Below are 17,822 nucleotides of genomic sequence, written 5' to 3' on the forward strand. Positions count from 1 at the left end.
GAGTTTGTATGTTAAATAGTGAGATTAACCCCAAATCTTATGTATGTTATATGTTCATGTATGAGAGGTTTTCGCCAAATGCATCTATTTTGTCTCTTGTCCTTCTTACACATTTCTAATGACATAATTTATTTGAATGATTAATCAATTGTATGTCTTGGATTGTAATTGTATGATCTGAGGTCCCTATGAGTTCTTGTGGGAAACCCTAAGGGAACTTGTTGTCATGTTAGTGTAAAGATATTGTTGAATACGTAAATTGAGTAATATGAAATGTTAATTGTATGTTATAGAGTATGTTTTCAGATTGAATTGTGTTTTAATAATTTGAAGTGTGACTCATACGTAATTCTATGTCTACTATTGTGCGTATTATTTCTGATACATCATCGAGTGTCATTTGAGGCACGTTGGGCATTGTCAAGGTCGAGAGCAAAGTTTGCTCTCAGAGTCTCTCATGTTGGGCATCGGATAACCCTCGCTGAGCACAGAAGCTCCAAGGGTTCCTTGTTACGCTTTTGCTGAGCATGAACATTCTAAAGAGCTCTCAGTAGTATTCTCGTCGAGTGTGAGCTTGATCACGCCAAATGCAATCTAAACAAAGACCAATGTGGTCCTCTAGAGGTATCGCGCTAGGCACAAGGTGTGCACCGCTAGGTGTCATCCTACTTGTGAATCCCCTATTTTTCTTTTGTTAAATTTCATGTTGTAATTCTATATTAAGATGTTGATGTGGATGTGAATTAATATTTATATATAAATATATATATGAACATGAATGATGAATAGTGTGCTATGAAGAGTATGTGAAATGTGAAACTATGGAGCCATGTTAATGTAATATATTGAGTTTGTTTGGCATGGATCATTTGCATAAAAGTGTTTATTTTAAGAATACGATATGGAATACACTACCAAAGAAGACCCCCTTGTGTAAAGTTTCAAGATCAATCCTTGAGGATAATTCAATTTGGAAGTCTTTGTCTTGTCCTTTGTATGTATGGGATGTATCTTATGTGAGTTAGTTATCCTCACCAAACCTCGGTAGTATGTTCTTCTAGTGAGAGTACGTAGAGGGCATGACCTGACATGTATACCTAGACTACTCTAGTATATTGCTAATGACAATGCACAAGTGTGATGTTTTTACTAGTGCTACATGCATGATAATATGTAGTCCGTATTTATTAATTGCATATGCATTATAATGTATCTGTTATGTTTTAGTATGCTACGATTGAACAATTGTGATTATAAATGTTTATTTATGTATGTTATATCATATTATACATGTTGTTTGTGTTTAGCTAATCGATTTGCGATCCTACATCGTAAGTCAAAAGAAGATGTTTCTCACTCCCTTTTCGTTAGTGTTGGTTTTCTTATATTTTCACAAGTGATCATCAGCATGGTGCTGAGAATATTAGTGATGAGACCTAATCCTTAATGATGGATTGTGCTTTGACAAGATATATGACATCAGGATGTAGTTAAAGACTAGTTAGGATTTACTTCATGCTATTTAGTTTGAGTAATTTGATTTTTATTCATTTGTAATTCTATTAATTTCTTTAAGTCCAATTTATGTTAACAATTTGATCCCCTCTATTGTATGAATTTTGAGTTTAATTCTTATATTAAGGTTATTCAGTTTTATATTATTATATGTTATGCCATGTAGAATAAAGGGGATAAAAAACTAATTTTAACATATAGAGAATTTTATTTTATTTTTTCCTTTTATTTTTTCCTTCTAAAAGAACTTATGAGAAAGTTTATTTAAATAGGTCTTTAGGCAACTATACGTTTAAATTTGCATAACAATCAATCTACCCTAGCAGTTTATGTGTTACATGAGTGATTAATATTTCATGTTAGAATCAACGTATTACTTTAATATATAGTCAATTAACGACAAAGGTCACAATTAAGGTTTTTTTTTATATAATTTTAATGTAATAATGTTTAATCCCTAAAATTAATTCATATTTTCTAATTATATAAGTAGAATGTAACTAGCACATTTGAGATTTAATTAATTAAATCCATAAATTTTTTATAAAAAAAAAAAAACTAGCCTAAAAAGTAATAATGAACTAGTAATAAAAAGAAATCCTAAAAATTTAATGATTCTACCAATAGATCTAGCTCCATTACTTGACAAAGATATGTGATTGATATATACACTCTTATACCAAATTTGAATCACATAGATAATATTTTTTTCATGATATCTGATAAAAGTATTCTTATACTACTACACGCAAGCTTAAGTTATTCTTTATTATATACAAGACCTAATTATTAATGTCCAAATATAATTTGAGATTTTTTTTGTTCGCATATCTCTTAATTTATTATGTTAGAAACTAATCTTATTTTTAGTATTGTGTTGACTTAACGAATTTTCAAACACTAAATCTTAAAAAAAAAAAAAAAAAAAGATAGTAAAATAAGAAATTTTAAAAATTAAGTAGAAATTTAATTGTAAAATATCAGTGACAAAAGTTACAATCAAGTCTTTTTTTTTTTATATATTATTGTAATGTAATAATGTTGAATTCCTAAAATTAATTCATGTTTTCTAATTATATAAGTAGAATACAACTAGCTCATTTGAGATCTAATTAATTAAATCCATAAATAAAATAAAATATAACTAGCAAAAAAAGTGATAATAAACTAATAATAAAAAATAAATCCTAAAAATTTAACGATTCTGCCGATAGATCTAGTTCAATTAAGTTGAAAAAGATATGTAAATTGATAAACTCTGCTATCAAATTTGATTTATATATATAATTTTTTTCTTCATAATATCTATTAAAAGTATATACTACTACACGTAAGAGCATCTCCAGTGGGAGTTGCTTATAAGCAACTCCCAACCACTTTAAATGAGTCTCACTGTGTCACGTCACTCATAAGCAACTCATACTATATTTTTACAACTTTTGTTTCAATGGCAATTGCTTATAAGCACCTCAACTTTTTTACAACTCATATTACACTTTTTGACACCTCAATTTTTTTACAACTCATATTTCAATAATAATAAAAATTACATAATAAAAAATATAACAAAAATTTTAATAATAAAAAGAAATTACATAATAAAAAATACAAAAAATTACAATAATAAAAATAAATTTATTAATAAAACGAAATACCAAAAATTACAATAATAAAAAAAATTACATAATAAAGAGAAATTACATAATAAAAAGAAATACCAAAAATTACAATAAAATTAAATATAAAAATTAAATACGCACTAAATTAAAATTACAATAATATTTAATCTCCTAATTTGCGCCTAATAAAATTACAAGCCAATTCATGATCTTTGAGCTGCTTCTCAGTCATTCCAGATGTGTCCTTCATGAGAATTTCATACATTGCACTAAAGTTAGCTGCTTCCTTCGCTTCAGCCAATTTCTTTACTGCAGCACTTCTTTCTAACATTGCTTTTGTTATGTTCTCCAACTCCTCTTTGTTGGAAGATGTTTCGCCAACCTTTCCTTTACTTTTTCTCTTCGCTGCTTTTTGACCTATTGGACGAGACATTGGTGTTGTTGGGTCATATTCTTCACAATCATTGGCTGCATCTGTGTTAGAAGACGTTGAGTATTGCCCATATTTTGAAATCTTTGATCGTTTGGAAGAGCTCTCCATTGATTCCGATTTCCATTTTGGCTCATCTCTTAATAATAGCCATGCATGCTCAAAATTGAATTTTTCACCTACATCTTGCGAGTAAATTTTATATGCATTTGCCATGATGTCTTTTTCTGAGTTGCCACTTTTTTTTTTATCACGAGCTTGTTTATAACATCCGACAAATAATTGAACAACTTTATTAATTCGAAACCAACGACTTTTTAACTGACCTGGATTTCTTACTGGAAATTGATTGCGATTGTTGTTGTAATTCTCCTTGATTCTAATCCAGAAACTATTTCCAGTTTGATCAACTCTAACAATTGGATCCTTCGAAATGTTGAGCCATGATTGAATAAGTAAATTATCCTCTTCAACAGAAAAACTTACACGTGATTTTTTTTGAGTAGATATTTCTTCTCCTTGTTGCCTTCCAACATCAAGTGTGATGTTCTCTAGCCCTACTTGAGACTCGGATACGGAACCAATTGGTGAATCTGTTTCGGAAAAATTTGAAGGCCTAAAAATTATATTGGGATTGGTTGGTATCGGTCGTGGATACATAAAAAAATGGGGATTTGGAAAATTATTATTGGTTGAATGTGGTGGTGGTGGTGGATACATAAAAAAATGGGGATTTGGAGAATTATCATTGCTTGAATGTGGTGGTGGTGGTGGGTATGTAAAAAATTGAGGATTTTGAGAATTTTCATCGAAAGGGATTGGAGGTGGTGGTTGGTTTTGTAAAAAATTAAAATAACTTTGAAAATTAAATTGATTGGGATCCATGTGGTAGAATATAAAAAAAAATTACAAATGAACAAAAAAAAATAATTTTTTTTGGATGCTAATAGTAAACGTAAATAATAAACGTGAATAGTAATTTTTTGAAATAAATTGTAAACTTGGATAATGAAATGCAAATTAACCGAACAATAGACTGCAAATGAACTACACAATGTGAAAAATAGAGTGCAAATGAACTACTGAATGTGAAAAATAGAGTGGAAATGAATTGAAAATTGGACATCAATTTATACATAAATGTCCAACGGCTCTTTAACGTCTCTCCAACGGCTTTCAACGTCTCTCCAACGTCTCTTTTTTCTTATTTTCGTTTATGAAAGTCTCTCACTCTCTTTTCATTCTCTGCACTCTCCCTCCCTCACTCTCCCGTCACTCACTCTCCCTCCCTCACTCTCCCGTCACTCACTCTCCCTCCCTCACTCTCCCTTCACTCACTCTCCCTTCACTCACTCTCTACACTCTCCCTTCACTCTTTCTTCACGGGGTCGCGCATGGGGGACGGTGGCTGCTGGCGGTCGCGCATGGGGGGCGGTGGCTGCTGGCGGTCGCCCACGGGGGCGGTGGGGTTTTGGAGGTCGCGCTCAGGGTCGATGGCTTCTGGCGCGCGGGGCGGAGGGGTCGCGCACGGGGGCAGTGGCTTCTGGCCCGCGGGGTAGAGGGGTGGCGCACGGGAGCGGTGGCTTCTGCCGCGCACGGGGAGTGGAGGGGTCGCGCACGGTTGGCGGTGGCTTCTGGTGGTCGCGCAAGGGGAGCGGTGGCTTCTGGCGCGCGGGGCGGAGGGGTCACGCACGGGGGCGGTGGATTTTGCCGCGCACGGGGGGAGGAGGGGTTTGGCCGGTGACGCTCGAACGGCCACTGGCGACACGGGCCGGTGTTGCCAAACCTCCCAGACGAAGGAACAGGACGTGAAGGACGTGAAAATGGTTTTTTCTGTTTTTCTTTTTCATAAATGTGGTCCACGTAGATAAATTTCAACCAATGAAATTGTTTTTGTCAGTGCTAAGGGTTGTTGCTTGTACAAGCAATTCACAAAAAAATTTAAGAAATCCAGCTGCCATGTAGGACAAGTCCAACAGGAGTTTGTTATAAGGAACGGTGCTTAACAATAAGAAACCCTTCAAGCACCCTCCGTTGGAGGTGCTCTAAGCTTAAGTTATGTTTTATTATATGCAAGACTTAAATATTAATGTCAAAATATAATTAATTTTAGATTTTTTTATGATGTCATATGTATTTCTTAATTTATTAGATTAGAGATTTTAGTATTTATTGACTCAACGAGTTTTTAAACAGCATGAAAATAATATAATTTTAGTTTAATGGCACTTTTCAATATCAGACCATTTTATTTAGTTTTTCAAATCTTCACATGAATTTCATCAATTTGGTTCACCCTAATCGCTTTTTGCCATTGAAACCATGAATTACTAATAGATTACTTATAATACATCTCGTAAAAATGGAATCAACATTTGTGAATTTAATTAGTATTATGTCTGATTTTCAAACTTTAAGATCTTAAGTTCGAGTTTTAACGATATTGTAAGGGATAAATTTAATGCTCTTAAAGTCTCAAGAGAGATTAATTTCTAATGAAATGATAAATATTTCTATCAATACCATAATTAAAAAAGCCTAATATATATATATATATATATATATATATATATATATATGAAAAAGAATTTGTTTATTTTATAAGTAAGTTTACTTAACTTTATCTCATTCAATAACTCATATTCTATATCAAATTTTAACGAATCCATTGAATATGAGTTATTAAACATGATAAGTCTATATAGACTTAATCTTAATTGAATATGAGTTATTAAACATGATAAGTCTATATAGATTTAATCTTATAGTAAACAAAATCTCTATATATATATCTTAAACATTTATAAGAAAATCGTCTCTTTTTAATAACTGAATTTACTAATTTAGCCTTTATAAATTTGTAACTTGTAAGTTGAGGTGATTTAATCAGGTTTTTTTTTCTTCTAGTAATTAATATGTATGTGGTAGAGCTTTGACCAAGTTTGATTCTTAGAGACCAAGGAAATTTACCTAGGAAATTGTCTATTATAAAAATAGGAAGAGCGGAAGAATCCATATATAGAAAGATTAAATCGGAAATTGTTCTTGGTTTATAAGCTTATTTGACTTTTTTGGTTAATAAAAAATTATTTAATAAGATTATATTGATAATGTCACCTTCCTTATACGATTAAATAATGAACTATTAGTGTTGTCGGTTTAATAATAATAGGGTTGGGATAGTATTTACAAAATTTTATATTAAAATTTCGGTGTTATTATTACAATTTTGATAGATGAAAAAAATGGTTAAATAATTTTTAAATTAAACAAAAATCTTAATTTTATATGGTCAACATTTTTTTGACTGAAATTTTATATGGTCAACATTGAAAAACAAAAAGCTTAAAAACATATTGATAAGAGTTTGTGGGTTAAAAGTTCGATGTATCACAAATAAATCTTCACAATTAAAATTTTGAAATCCTCATTCCTTTTAGATAATTTTTTTTCTATTATCATGGATGGATTAGTATGAATTAATCAATTATTCATGTACTACATTTTATAATTTATATTATTATCTAATTAGTGTAAATTAATTTTATTTAAATATGTAATTTATATTCATTTATACAACATTATTTAGCAATTTTGAGACAAAATCATGTTCATTTGTAATTTATTAAAATATATTGTTTATTTTTTTTTTCATTGGATATCCAATGACTTTATTCTAATCAATCGATTCAACATCGAATTAAATTAATTCGAGTTAGGAAAAAAATTAAAAATTTTAAATCAAACTGAATTAATCAAATTTAATAAATTTAGATGTTATTTTTCACTCAAATATAAACTAATCCCACCATGAACAACCCCCTTTTCAAATCATATCCATGCATGCCAAATAAAACCGGGTAAGGTGCTCAAAAGCAGCCAGTGATTCAAGATATTGACTATAACATGTACTGACTACGGTTTATATATGCTGTAAGAAAGGGTTTCCAAATGATCAAGAACATTGGTGATATGCTACTATAAGTCTATCACCAATGTACGATATATAAGGCTTTCCTATCATATCATCATAAAAAGTTGAATGATTTTTTGGAAATCGTTCCTACCCTTAGTAATTAAGGGAATGTTTTAAGATCAACTTTTTACATGTGTTAGGAGCCGACAGAAAATTCGCTTTCATCGAGGGTCAGTTTCAGATAGAAAATCAATAGGACCTTGTGGTGATTCGCATATCGGTAACAAAGTTCATAAAAAAGACAACGAAAACGCAATTATTGAGTGGGAATGCGAGACTTTTGCTTCAAAAATAACTATTCAGTATTTGGCCAATTTAACTTTGTATTTTTTGATAGGTACATGCCCTACAATGTAGTACTGCATAACATTTTGTGTGGGTTTGGTTCTCTTAATCGTGGATATTTTACGTGATCATTAAACCGCAGAACTCGTACAGAAATGGATTTGGTTTGCAACAGCTAACTCATTTTCCTATATGAAAAACATTTTATTCTTTTGTAAAACTATTCTTGAAGTTAAAAATAAAAAATAAAAAAATAGTAATATAAACTTACTCGTGGACCATTTGACTTAAGACTACAAATAAGAAAAAGCTGCACGCGTAGCATACACAAACATATGTATGGATTACAAATTAATATATCTTATATTAGTTGAGTTTAAACTTTATGGACTTTATCAAAAATCGGATAATCTTAATGCAAGTCTATACAAATTGGGCTAACCAAACTACATACTGCCTTTAATTTGTAGATTTGTACTCTTTTTTTTCCAAAAATAACACACTATAAAAAAAATATTACATACAATAACATACCAAAAATATCACTAAAAGTATAATATATATATATAGGTATATATTTATTTAACATATAGCAACACATAATTTAAGTGTTAATTTTGAATGTGATTTAATAACATATTTTATGTGCCACTATATAACTTATTCTAAAAAAATTTAATAATATACCGGCATATAATATATTCAATGTGTGGATAAAAATACTTTTTGATGACACTTATTATGTCATTATAAAGCGTGTGTTACTACATAACAATTTTTTTAATAAGAATGTCTTACAAATAATATGTAAATCTAATTAGAATATACTTAATGTAATCTTATTTTATCATAAATTATCATATGTGACATTGCCAACAATTGTTATAACTATTAGGCTAATATATATTTTTATATACTATAATTTTACTAACTTTATTTTTTTATTTCATATAGTTTAAAATAGACTTTTTAATTTTTATATTTATTTTTTTATATTTTTTAGTTCTTATAGTTTAAAACATATTTTTTAGTCCATATTTACATTTTTTAATTATTTTAGTCTTGTCGTTAATTTTTTCTGTAACATTGTCTCTTTCTTATTGATGTGACAAAAAGGTATTAATTTAACTTTGTATCTCTGATATTGAATTTATATTGTTAGAATTATTCTAAATTAGGTTTATTGATGCTTGGTATCTCTTTTGTAGCATGTAACGACCCGTCTGGCCGTCACACTGCTCACAACACAGCACCACACAGACAAGAGCATACATATATAAAATAAAATATATATAATATGTCTAGCCCGAGGCTCAATGTACAAAATACATCCAGATTAGCCAAACTAGTGGCCAAAAACAACAAAAGTATAAACTCCATCTGCTAGCTACAGACCCACCTTAGAACACCAACCTAACCCTGCTCTGCTCCCATACACAGTATGATCATTGCAGTCCAACCACATAGAAACAAAAAAGGGTAAGCTAGTGAAAAGAATCAACATATAAAAACATATATAAGAAATATGAACAGCTACAACTATCAGCACATCATATAGTTCAGCAATCATCAGCATACAACTCATCACATATACAGCTCACATCATTAATCAAAATAGCAGTAAACACACAATGCGTCGTCACGCATATCAGCTCGAAGATCTCCTACAACAGCTCAGCCTTACGGCCTACAACAGCTCAGCCTTACAGCCTACAACAGCTCAGCTTTAGGGCCTACAATAGCTCAGTCTTACGACCTACAACAGCTCAGCCTTACGACCTACAACAGTTTATATCAACATGCAGCATAACACAACACAACAATAACAGCATATAACAACATATAGTACAACTCAACATTATACAGCACAGCTTAAACAACTCACAGCATAGCAGCATTATAAATCAGCTCAACATTCATCAATTAACAGCTCAGCTCAGCATATATCAACAATTATCAACTTTTCTCAACACATATCAGCATATAAACAAAGATCACATCCGCGCCCGGCGCACTAAAGGTTGCGCCCGGCGTGGCCCAACCAGAGAGTACCAGGGATCAAACGCGCCCAACGCAATACCAATTGCGCCCGACATGTTAGGAGGAAGAGACTCCAAGGAGCCTCACACACCCGGCGTGCCAAACTCGCGCTCGGTGCAGGATAGGCAGAGACCTCCCCAAAGTCTCACGCCCAGCATAATTACAATTGTGCCCGGCGCCACCTCTGGCAGAGACTCCCAAGGAGTCTCCACGCCCCGCGAGACAAGGTCATGCCCGGCGCCACACCAGAAACTCAAAATGTCAAGTTACTTCCTGATATCACGCCCAGCATGGTCCAACCACGCCCGCGTGAACCATCCAGGGGCATTCATCCTCCAGCTCGCCCGGCGCACACCACTTGCGCCCAACGGGCTTGACCAATGGAGCTCTATGATGGTCACGCGCCCGGTGCCAAGAGCTGCACCTGGCGTGATACCAAACAACAACTCCCCAAGTTCAAAAATTTTCTTCAAAACCTGCAAAAATTAGCACCCCAAGCACATGCAATCGGCTCAAAATATCACATTTTCATCAAACAACCCAAAAATCTCAGCTTTTTCAACATGCATCCATCAATCATCAAAATCCCCAAATTTTCATCAAAACCCCGAAATCCCGAAAAATGAAGTTTCTTCAATCTCAGCCAAAATCATCAAACATCAGACCACAAATGAGTTTCTAAACTCATTTTTCACACAATACAGCCAAGAACTAGCTTCTCTTACCTCGGTGAAGAATTCCGAGCTCCGGGAAGAAGAACGAGAAGAGAATGGAGAAGAAGCTTGAGCAAATGAAGGAGGAGAAGAAGTCTCAGCAAGAATCACTAGCTACACAGCACCTAGAACAACCAAAAAGGGGAATTTGGACAAGGTCCCGAGAAAATGGGAGAGAAAAGAGTATCAGAGTGCCAAAATGAAAGTGAGGGAGAATGAGAGAAGAAAATGAAAAGCTGCGGGGGGTCTCACATAGCATCCCTTGCAACATCTATTGTTGAGATGAAAATTAAAAAGATTACAAAACTATAAATTTAGAAACTAAAAATATCTTGAAAAGGATAAATATAAAGATTAAAGAAATCTATTTTAAACTAAAATAACTAAAATATAAAATAAATGAAACTATAAAGACCAAAAACTATTTTAACCTAACTATTATTTATAATGATCTTTGATATAAAAAAAATCTTTATATTACATTGTTGACAACTAGTAATATTTGATATATAAAATCAATTTTTCGAAGTTGTTAATTCAAGTGGTATTAGACTCTGTCCTTTTAAAATAATATTTTTTATTCAAGTTTTATAAATAAAAAATAATAATTAAAGGAGAGAAATTTCATTAAAAATGATTAACCAAGTTCTTTTTACAAAGAATAGCCACCGGCCAAAAAAAAGTTGTACCAATGACATAATTAAAAAAAATATCATATGAATTGAAATGTAAACACAAATTGGAATGTTTTGTCAAAAATAACTTAAAATTCGAGTAATTAAAGAATAGAAATAGGAAACTAAAGAACATAGGAAGTGAAAGAGTCGGTAAAACGAAAATTATTTTAGCAACTAAACATTATCAATTACACTTTTCCCATGCATGAATAAAGTCCACACAAGATGTTGGGCTTGGGCCTCCCTTGTTTGGTTCAGTTAGGGGGGCCTCGGGAGGCAGGGCAATTCTGTTTGTGACCATTACGATAAAACACATAAAAGCAAGGATCATGATATATACATTTTTTTTTATAAGTACATCTCTTTTTTTAAAAAAATAATTAAAATTTTAAAATATCTTTAATTTTTATTATTTTTAATTTTTAATTTTACACGCTTAACATTTAATTTAACACTTTTTTTACACACCTCTTTTTCTTATTTTTTACATGCACTTTCTTAATTCTTCTTCACTTCCACCTATTTTGATATGTAATTTTAATTTTTTAAGTTTTTTATTATTCTTTTTTCCTTTCTCTTTTAGTTTTTTTACTGATTTCACTATTCGCATAGTACTCTAGAACAGTGAAAATGTCTTTTTCATAACACTAAACTTAATGATAAGGTTTTTAGAGGAGTAAAAGGAAACAAAGTGTTAGGAAGAAAAAATGTGTCTAGTTTGATAGAAACTGTAGTTACAATGTTATCGACTACAATTTCTACGATTTTGGTGCATGTGAAAAAGTGAAAGAGGTCATAAAATAAAAGAGTAATATAAAAATTGAGAGAACTAAAACTCTAAAACTAGCCACTGAAATAGGTGAAAAATTAGAAGAAGACAAGATGATACATGTAAAAACTAGAAAAAATAAGGAAAAAAGTGTGTGAAAAGAAAAAATAATATTAAAAATTAGAGATGTAAAATTAAAAACTTAAAGAATAAAAAAATTAAATATTTTAAGATTTTTTTTAAAAATAAAATAAAAGAGATGTACTTATAATAATAATAATAAATACTAATAAAAAGAGGTGTATATATCATTCGCCTAAAAGCAAATCAAATGAAAATGCAGTTTTTTTTTACTTAGTTCAAAGTTTGGTCAAATAATATAACGATCCAAATCATACTAACATAAAAATGTTGAGTCGGTAAATTTTTTTTTACAAATTATTATTTTATTGTTATTCGAAAAAAGTTATTAGAGTTCAGAACATTACATCAAAATTAGTTTTTTGTGACAATTAATTTATTATTTAGCAGCAATATAAATGACCATTATTTTCTTTACCAGCATTTAACTAATGACTGATGTATCTAGTGTCGCTAATACTATTATTGACATTTATATAAATTGGCGGTAAAGATCTACTAAATTATTGGAAAAAATTATTTTTTTTAGTGGAAATTCTAGTAGCTATTTTAAAGGCTATTAAAAGTTATTTTTTTCAATTGTCTCATTTACTTTAAATAATTTATTCCTATAATTTCATTTTCTAAATTCATAACTTATATACTTTTTTATCTCTACTCGATGTGGAATTTGTAAGATGAGAGTTGTCTTTTATTTATATATATTTTTTAATTTATTTTTTTAATTGTCATATCTTTTAAGAGATGTGAGATTTATAATGTAACACCCCAATTTTTTTAAAAAGGCATTTTTGTAATTAATGGCATTTTTGTAATTTTATTATTAATGGCATTTTTGCAATTTTATTAAAGTTTGAGGGGTAAAAGGGTAACTTGGAACGGGCTGTTCCAAAATTGGAACGGGCCGTTCCAAGCAATAAAAATATACTGAAATTTCAAGTTGAGAACGGGCCCAGAACGGGCCGTTCCAACAAGGAGAACGGGCCGTTCCGGAGGGAGAACGGGTCGTTCTGCTGAGATTGAGAACGGGCCGTTCGGGTTTCAGAACGGGCCGTTCTGCTTTTTGAAAACGGATCGTTCCGATATTAGAACGGGCCGTTCCAGTTGAGAATTTTACGCATATTTGAACGTTCCGGAACGGGCCGTTCCGAAATCAGTACGGGCCGTTCCGGGTGCGTCAGATTGCTATAAATAGGAGGCAGGGGGCTGTGAAAAAAATCATACAGCCAGAAGTGGAAATTTAGAGAGAGAAAGAGAAAGAGAGAGAGAGAGAGAGAAAGAGAAAGAGAAAGAAAGAGGGAAAGAGAGGGAAAGAAAGAGGGAATCCAGGTAAGGGGGAGGAGAACCTTATCTCTTTAAAATTTTATATACTACTATGTTATTTATTTATGTTATTTTCTTGATACATTTATTTAGTGGGGTGTCCCTAACCTCATTTATTTGTTTAACCTTTGATTATTTTTGTCTATAATAATTATTAAGGTGTTCATATTTTATATTGTTTTATTATTTTATAATGATCGTCATTTTTTATTTATGTTATTGGTACTATTAATATATTCTTGTTACGTAAATATATTATAAATATATTTATAATCAACTATGATATAATTGTGATATCTTGGACTCGTCTTGTTATTATTTTTCATGGATTTATAAAGATAAATATTGTTCTATGGCCATAGAAGATAAAGTTTGAATTATTTGTAGCTGGAGGTTTGACCTTGGGGATTTAAATGAGTAAGAAATGAAGGTGAAATATCCTATTGTTGATTAAGGTGAAATATCCTTTTATTGGTTGATGTTATGATGATGCTCATTTATCCTGACTAGTCACTACAAGTATAATTCAAATTTTATTGTATCATGAAAATCTAATATATGAGTTGTATATATATTTATATTTATATATATACATATATATACGTTTAATATTGATTACAAATAATTCTGTTTATTCTTTTGAATTATTGTATTTATTGGATATTGTTCTTACTCCTCTCTTTTCTTTGTTTTTATAAATTAAATATATTACAAAATAGATGGATCTACTTTGGATTCTAGATCATTTTGCAGTTGATATAGCTGTGGTATTCCTTGGAAGGAGGCTATTTGATGAATCTATTACAATTTTTGTAAATTTATTTTCACTATCAATGTAAATATTGTTATAAAAGTGAAAGAAAAATATATTGTGTAAAATAATACATTATTGTAAATATTTTAGAACGATATATCATGTATTAAATTCACAAAATATGATTGTTCTTTACCTTTATCTTTATTATGAAAAAAAAGTATTGTTAACGATATAATTGTGAAAATATTATATAAGAAAATATATAATTATTATTATATAAATTGGGCGTTAGAATCGGGCGTTACATATAAGGTGAAAGTTTCTCTCTAATTGTTTTATAGCACTATTGAACTTGGTAACAAGTGAGTGATTTGATACCAATTTAGAATAGTGAATTAGGAGTCAACCCTATAAAATGAACCCGTAAGGTGATAGTTATTACTCACTTATATACTATTTAATTATCTTATCTCTAATCGATGTGAGACTTAAGTTTTTTTTAATAAATAATTGTCGCTAATAGTAATTTAGTGTAATATAAATACATTTTTAGTGACTATTATATATTAGCCATTAATATTTTTACATATAGCGGCAATTAAATTATTATCATTAAATAATTGTCATTAATAAAAAAATTTGTTGTAGTGGAACTTGTGGAACTAGTTTTTTTTTGTCTTTTATTTTCTCGTGTTAAATTTTTCTTTTGTAATGGAGTTACAATTAAGAATTGATATTTTTCTTCTCTCATAATTGTTCTATCATCTCCATTTTATGTTTTATTTTTAATAATTTACTCAAATACTTTGGATTATCTCCTTCAATGAGAAATCTTGATTCTTCCTTATTCCATTAAAGTAGATTTTAAATTTGGTTGAAAGTTACAAAATTTGACAAGTCTAATATCTTCTTTAATGAATTTCTCTTATATTTTTTAAATTTTTTTAATAAATTTTAACTAAAAAAACTAATGTGTTGAGAGTTGAGAGAATATAGAAAAGTGTGTTCAATAAAAATGTTTTCATATAAATTAATTAGATATATATAATCAAGCTTCTTACTTTAATGATTGTAAGACTTACTTTGAAATATGAGGAGTTGACTTAGTAGTTACAAATTTAATTTTCATCAGTATTAAATAATGTTTAGTTAGCCAAAATCATACCTCACAAACATAATATGGATCAAATGTAATTATTAAGATTTACTCGTATGAATGCTAAATTTGTGTACTTTAGAATGTATTCGAGAAAGTTATGAAAATAAGATTATTTTAATAATTAATTATAATCCTAATAAATTTTTGTTTGAGTAAGTTTATTAAAAAAAATAATTTTAATATATTTAATTATGTTTGGATGTATTAAAAAATATTTTTTATGCAATAAATCAATTTTAAGAAGAAAAAAAATTGTTAGAAAATAATAAGTTTTGAATTTTCAGCTTCATAAAAATAACTAATTTTTATTTAAAAAAACTTTACGAATTTAAGTTGTCCCAAACAACTTGTTTATTGCGCAAATAATTTTTTTTTTTTACACAAAAACAGCTATAAAAGTTGAGTAAATAAATTTTCATATGCACGCTGTCCTTGTACTTATGGTACATGTTTAGAATAATCACATACTGAAAAAAAAAAAAAAAAAAAAAAAAAAAAAAAAGACCTATACACAAATTAAATTAAAAGGCTGATTAAAACAGAGACCAATAAAATTAACAAAAATCAAGGCTCCCTTTCCCTTTCATCAACAAAAGGATCCCCACACCAAAGGGAACCATAAATTGACATAAATTTCCTTAAATGAATACCAACTTTCCATTACAGTCTAAACACTAGCATCCCTTGTCAGTATAACGTTAAAGCTTATAAGAAATATTTTACAGATCAGAAATGCATACCAACTTTTTTCCCATTTAGGTAACAGGTCTCCGTCTGCATAGTCCAAAATTGAAGGCAATTGCTCCTATCAATTTGAGTATTGGACTTCATCATGAGGTGGCTCCGAGCATAACCAACAGGATCATATGCACACTTCAATCTCTAAATTGTTCAAAATAGTTGTCACTTGAGCAATGGAAGGCCTACACTTTCTTGAATTACCAACACAAGCTGAAGCAACTTTGGATAATCTAACTAAAGGTTTCATGTCAGAAGGAATTACCAACCTAGGATCCAAAAGTTCACTAAAACTCATTTCCTTGATCAAAGGCAATGCCCACTTTGCAAGTAATCCTTCCTCACATCCTCTACCACTCAATAGCTCAAGCAATACCACCCCTAAACCATAAACATCACTTTCCTTGCTAGCACCACCACCCCCACTTTCATTCCAATACTCATCATCCACATAACCTACAAGCCCTCTCTTTTTCCATGGTGCCAAAAAGTTGAGACCATAATCACAAATCCTAGGACAAAAGTTGACATCAATCAAAACATTTGAGGACTTGACACACCCATGTACAATGTTTGATGTTGCCACTTCATGCAAATACTCAAGCCCCCTAGCTGCTCCAGCAGCAATTCTGACCCTCTTGTTCCAATCCAAAAGTGAAGCCTCATTAACATTTTGGTGCAAATAGAACTCCAAACTCACCATGCGTTCAAACTCCATCACTATGATCCTCTCACCCGGTGCTTCTGAGAATCCTATTATGGGAACCACGTTGGGGTGTTGAGCTGAAGAGAGCCATTTCAACACCGATGAGAACCCTAACCCTGCATTGCTCAACACAAGCACAGAATGAATCCTTTTCACAGCCACAAGTTCTCCATTCTCTTGCACCCCAGCATACACCGTTCCCAAGCGACCCTTTCCCATTATTCTTCTATGGTTGAAGCCATCAGTGGCAGCATCAATGTCCATCAATGAGTATACACGAGCACAATGCTTCACAACAACTGTTTCTTGAGACTCAACCGGTTTCCTCTTGCATGCAAGAAAAAGAACCACACCAAGAACAATGAGGCATAAAGATAGAGTAACCATGACTATGTCATAAGCAATGTATCCGCTACCATGCTTCATTATTTGAGATCTTTTTTTATTTTTTCTTTTGGCTGATACAAATTGGTTTAATATTTTCTTTTGCTCGTGATGTTGGGGTGATTGAGCAATCAAGATGGTGGAAAAAGGGTGAGATTGGATGGCTTGTTTAATAGAAGTGTAGAAACTATGTTATATATGTGATTGAAAGTAGGTGAGAGATTAAACAGTTGAAGTGAAGGATCAAAAAGAAAAGTGGACTTCTTTGACAAAACGGGTGGATTAATTGGTGAGAAAGTTGAGAAGTTTGTAATTGGATTTTGTTGTGGCAGTTCATGGTTGGCTACTCAACCTCTCTGTTTAAATTACTCAAAGGATACTTTAAAATGACATGACGTACTAGAGACTTGGGAAATTCAATTTTGGTTTCACACATGAGACATGATCTATACTTTAAGTTTGTAATTTTTCACACCAAGATAAATGTTTTCCTTGGTGTAGCAGCATAATTGGGGATTTCGAGTAGATTGTGATTCCCTAAATACGGAAAAAGGATGAGATTGTTAGAGTAATCCAATTAAGTTTTAAGG

The 17,822-nt window shown here is 31.0% G+C and overlaps 2 protein-coding genes across 2 annotated transcripts; both read right to left on the reverse strand.

Moving 5' to 3' along the window:
- Positions 1–3,245: 3,245 nt before the first annotated feature.
- On the reverse strand, positions 3,246–4,875 carry LOC109800410 (uncharacterized). The gene is made up of 2 exons (XM_083071167.1): positions 3,891–4,875; positions 3,246–3,743 (listed from the first exon to the last, which is right to left on the reverse strand). The coding sequence occupies exons 1-2, from the start codon at positions 4,447–4,449 to the stop codon at positions 3,298–3,300; spliced, it is 1,005 nt and encodes a 334-aa protein (XP_082927293.1). The 5' UTR covers positions 4,450–4,875; the 3' UTR covers positions 3,246–3,297.
- Positions 4,876–15,874: 10,999 nt separating this feature from the next.
- On the reverse strand, positions 15,875–17,462 carry LOC109803840 (Protein kinase superfamily protein). Its single transcript, XM_020365516.3, has one exon. The coding sequence runs from the start codon at positions 17,272–17,274 to the stop codon at positions 16,267–16,269; it is 1,008 nt and encodes a 335-aa protein (XP_020221105.1). The 5' UTR covers positions 17,275–17,462; the 3' UTR covers positions 15,875–16,266.
- Between the last annotated feature and the right edge of the window lie 360 nt (positions 17,463–17,822).

This window comes from Cajanus cajan, chromosome 3, assembly GCF_000230855.2.
Source record: "Cajanus cajan strain Asha chromosome 3, NIPB_CcT2T_4, whole genome shotgun sequence".
NCBI classification, from domain to species: Eukaryota; Viridiplantae; Streptophyta; class Magnoliopsida; order Fabales; family Fabaceae; genus Cajanus; species Cajanus cajan.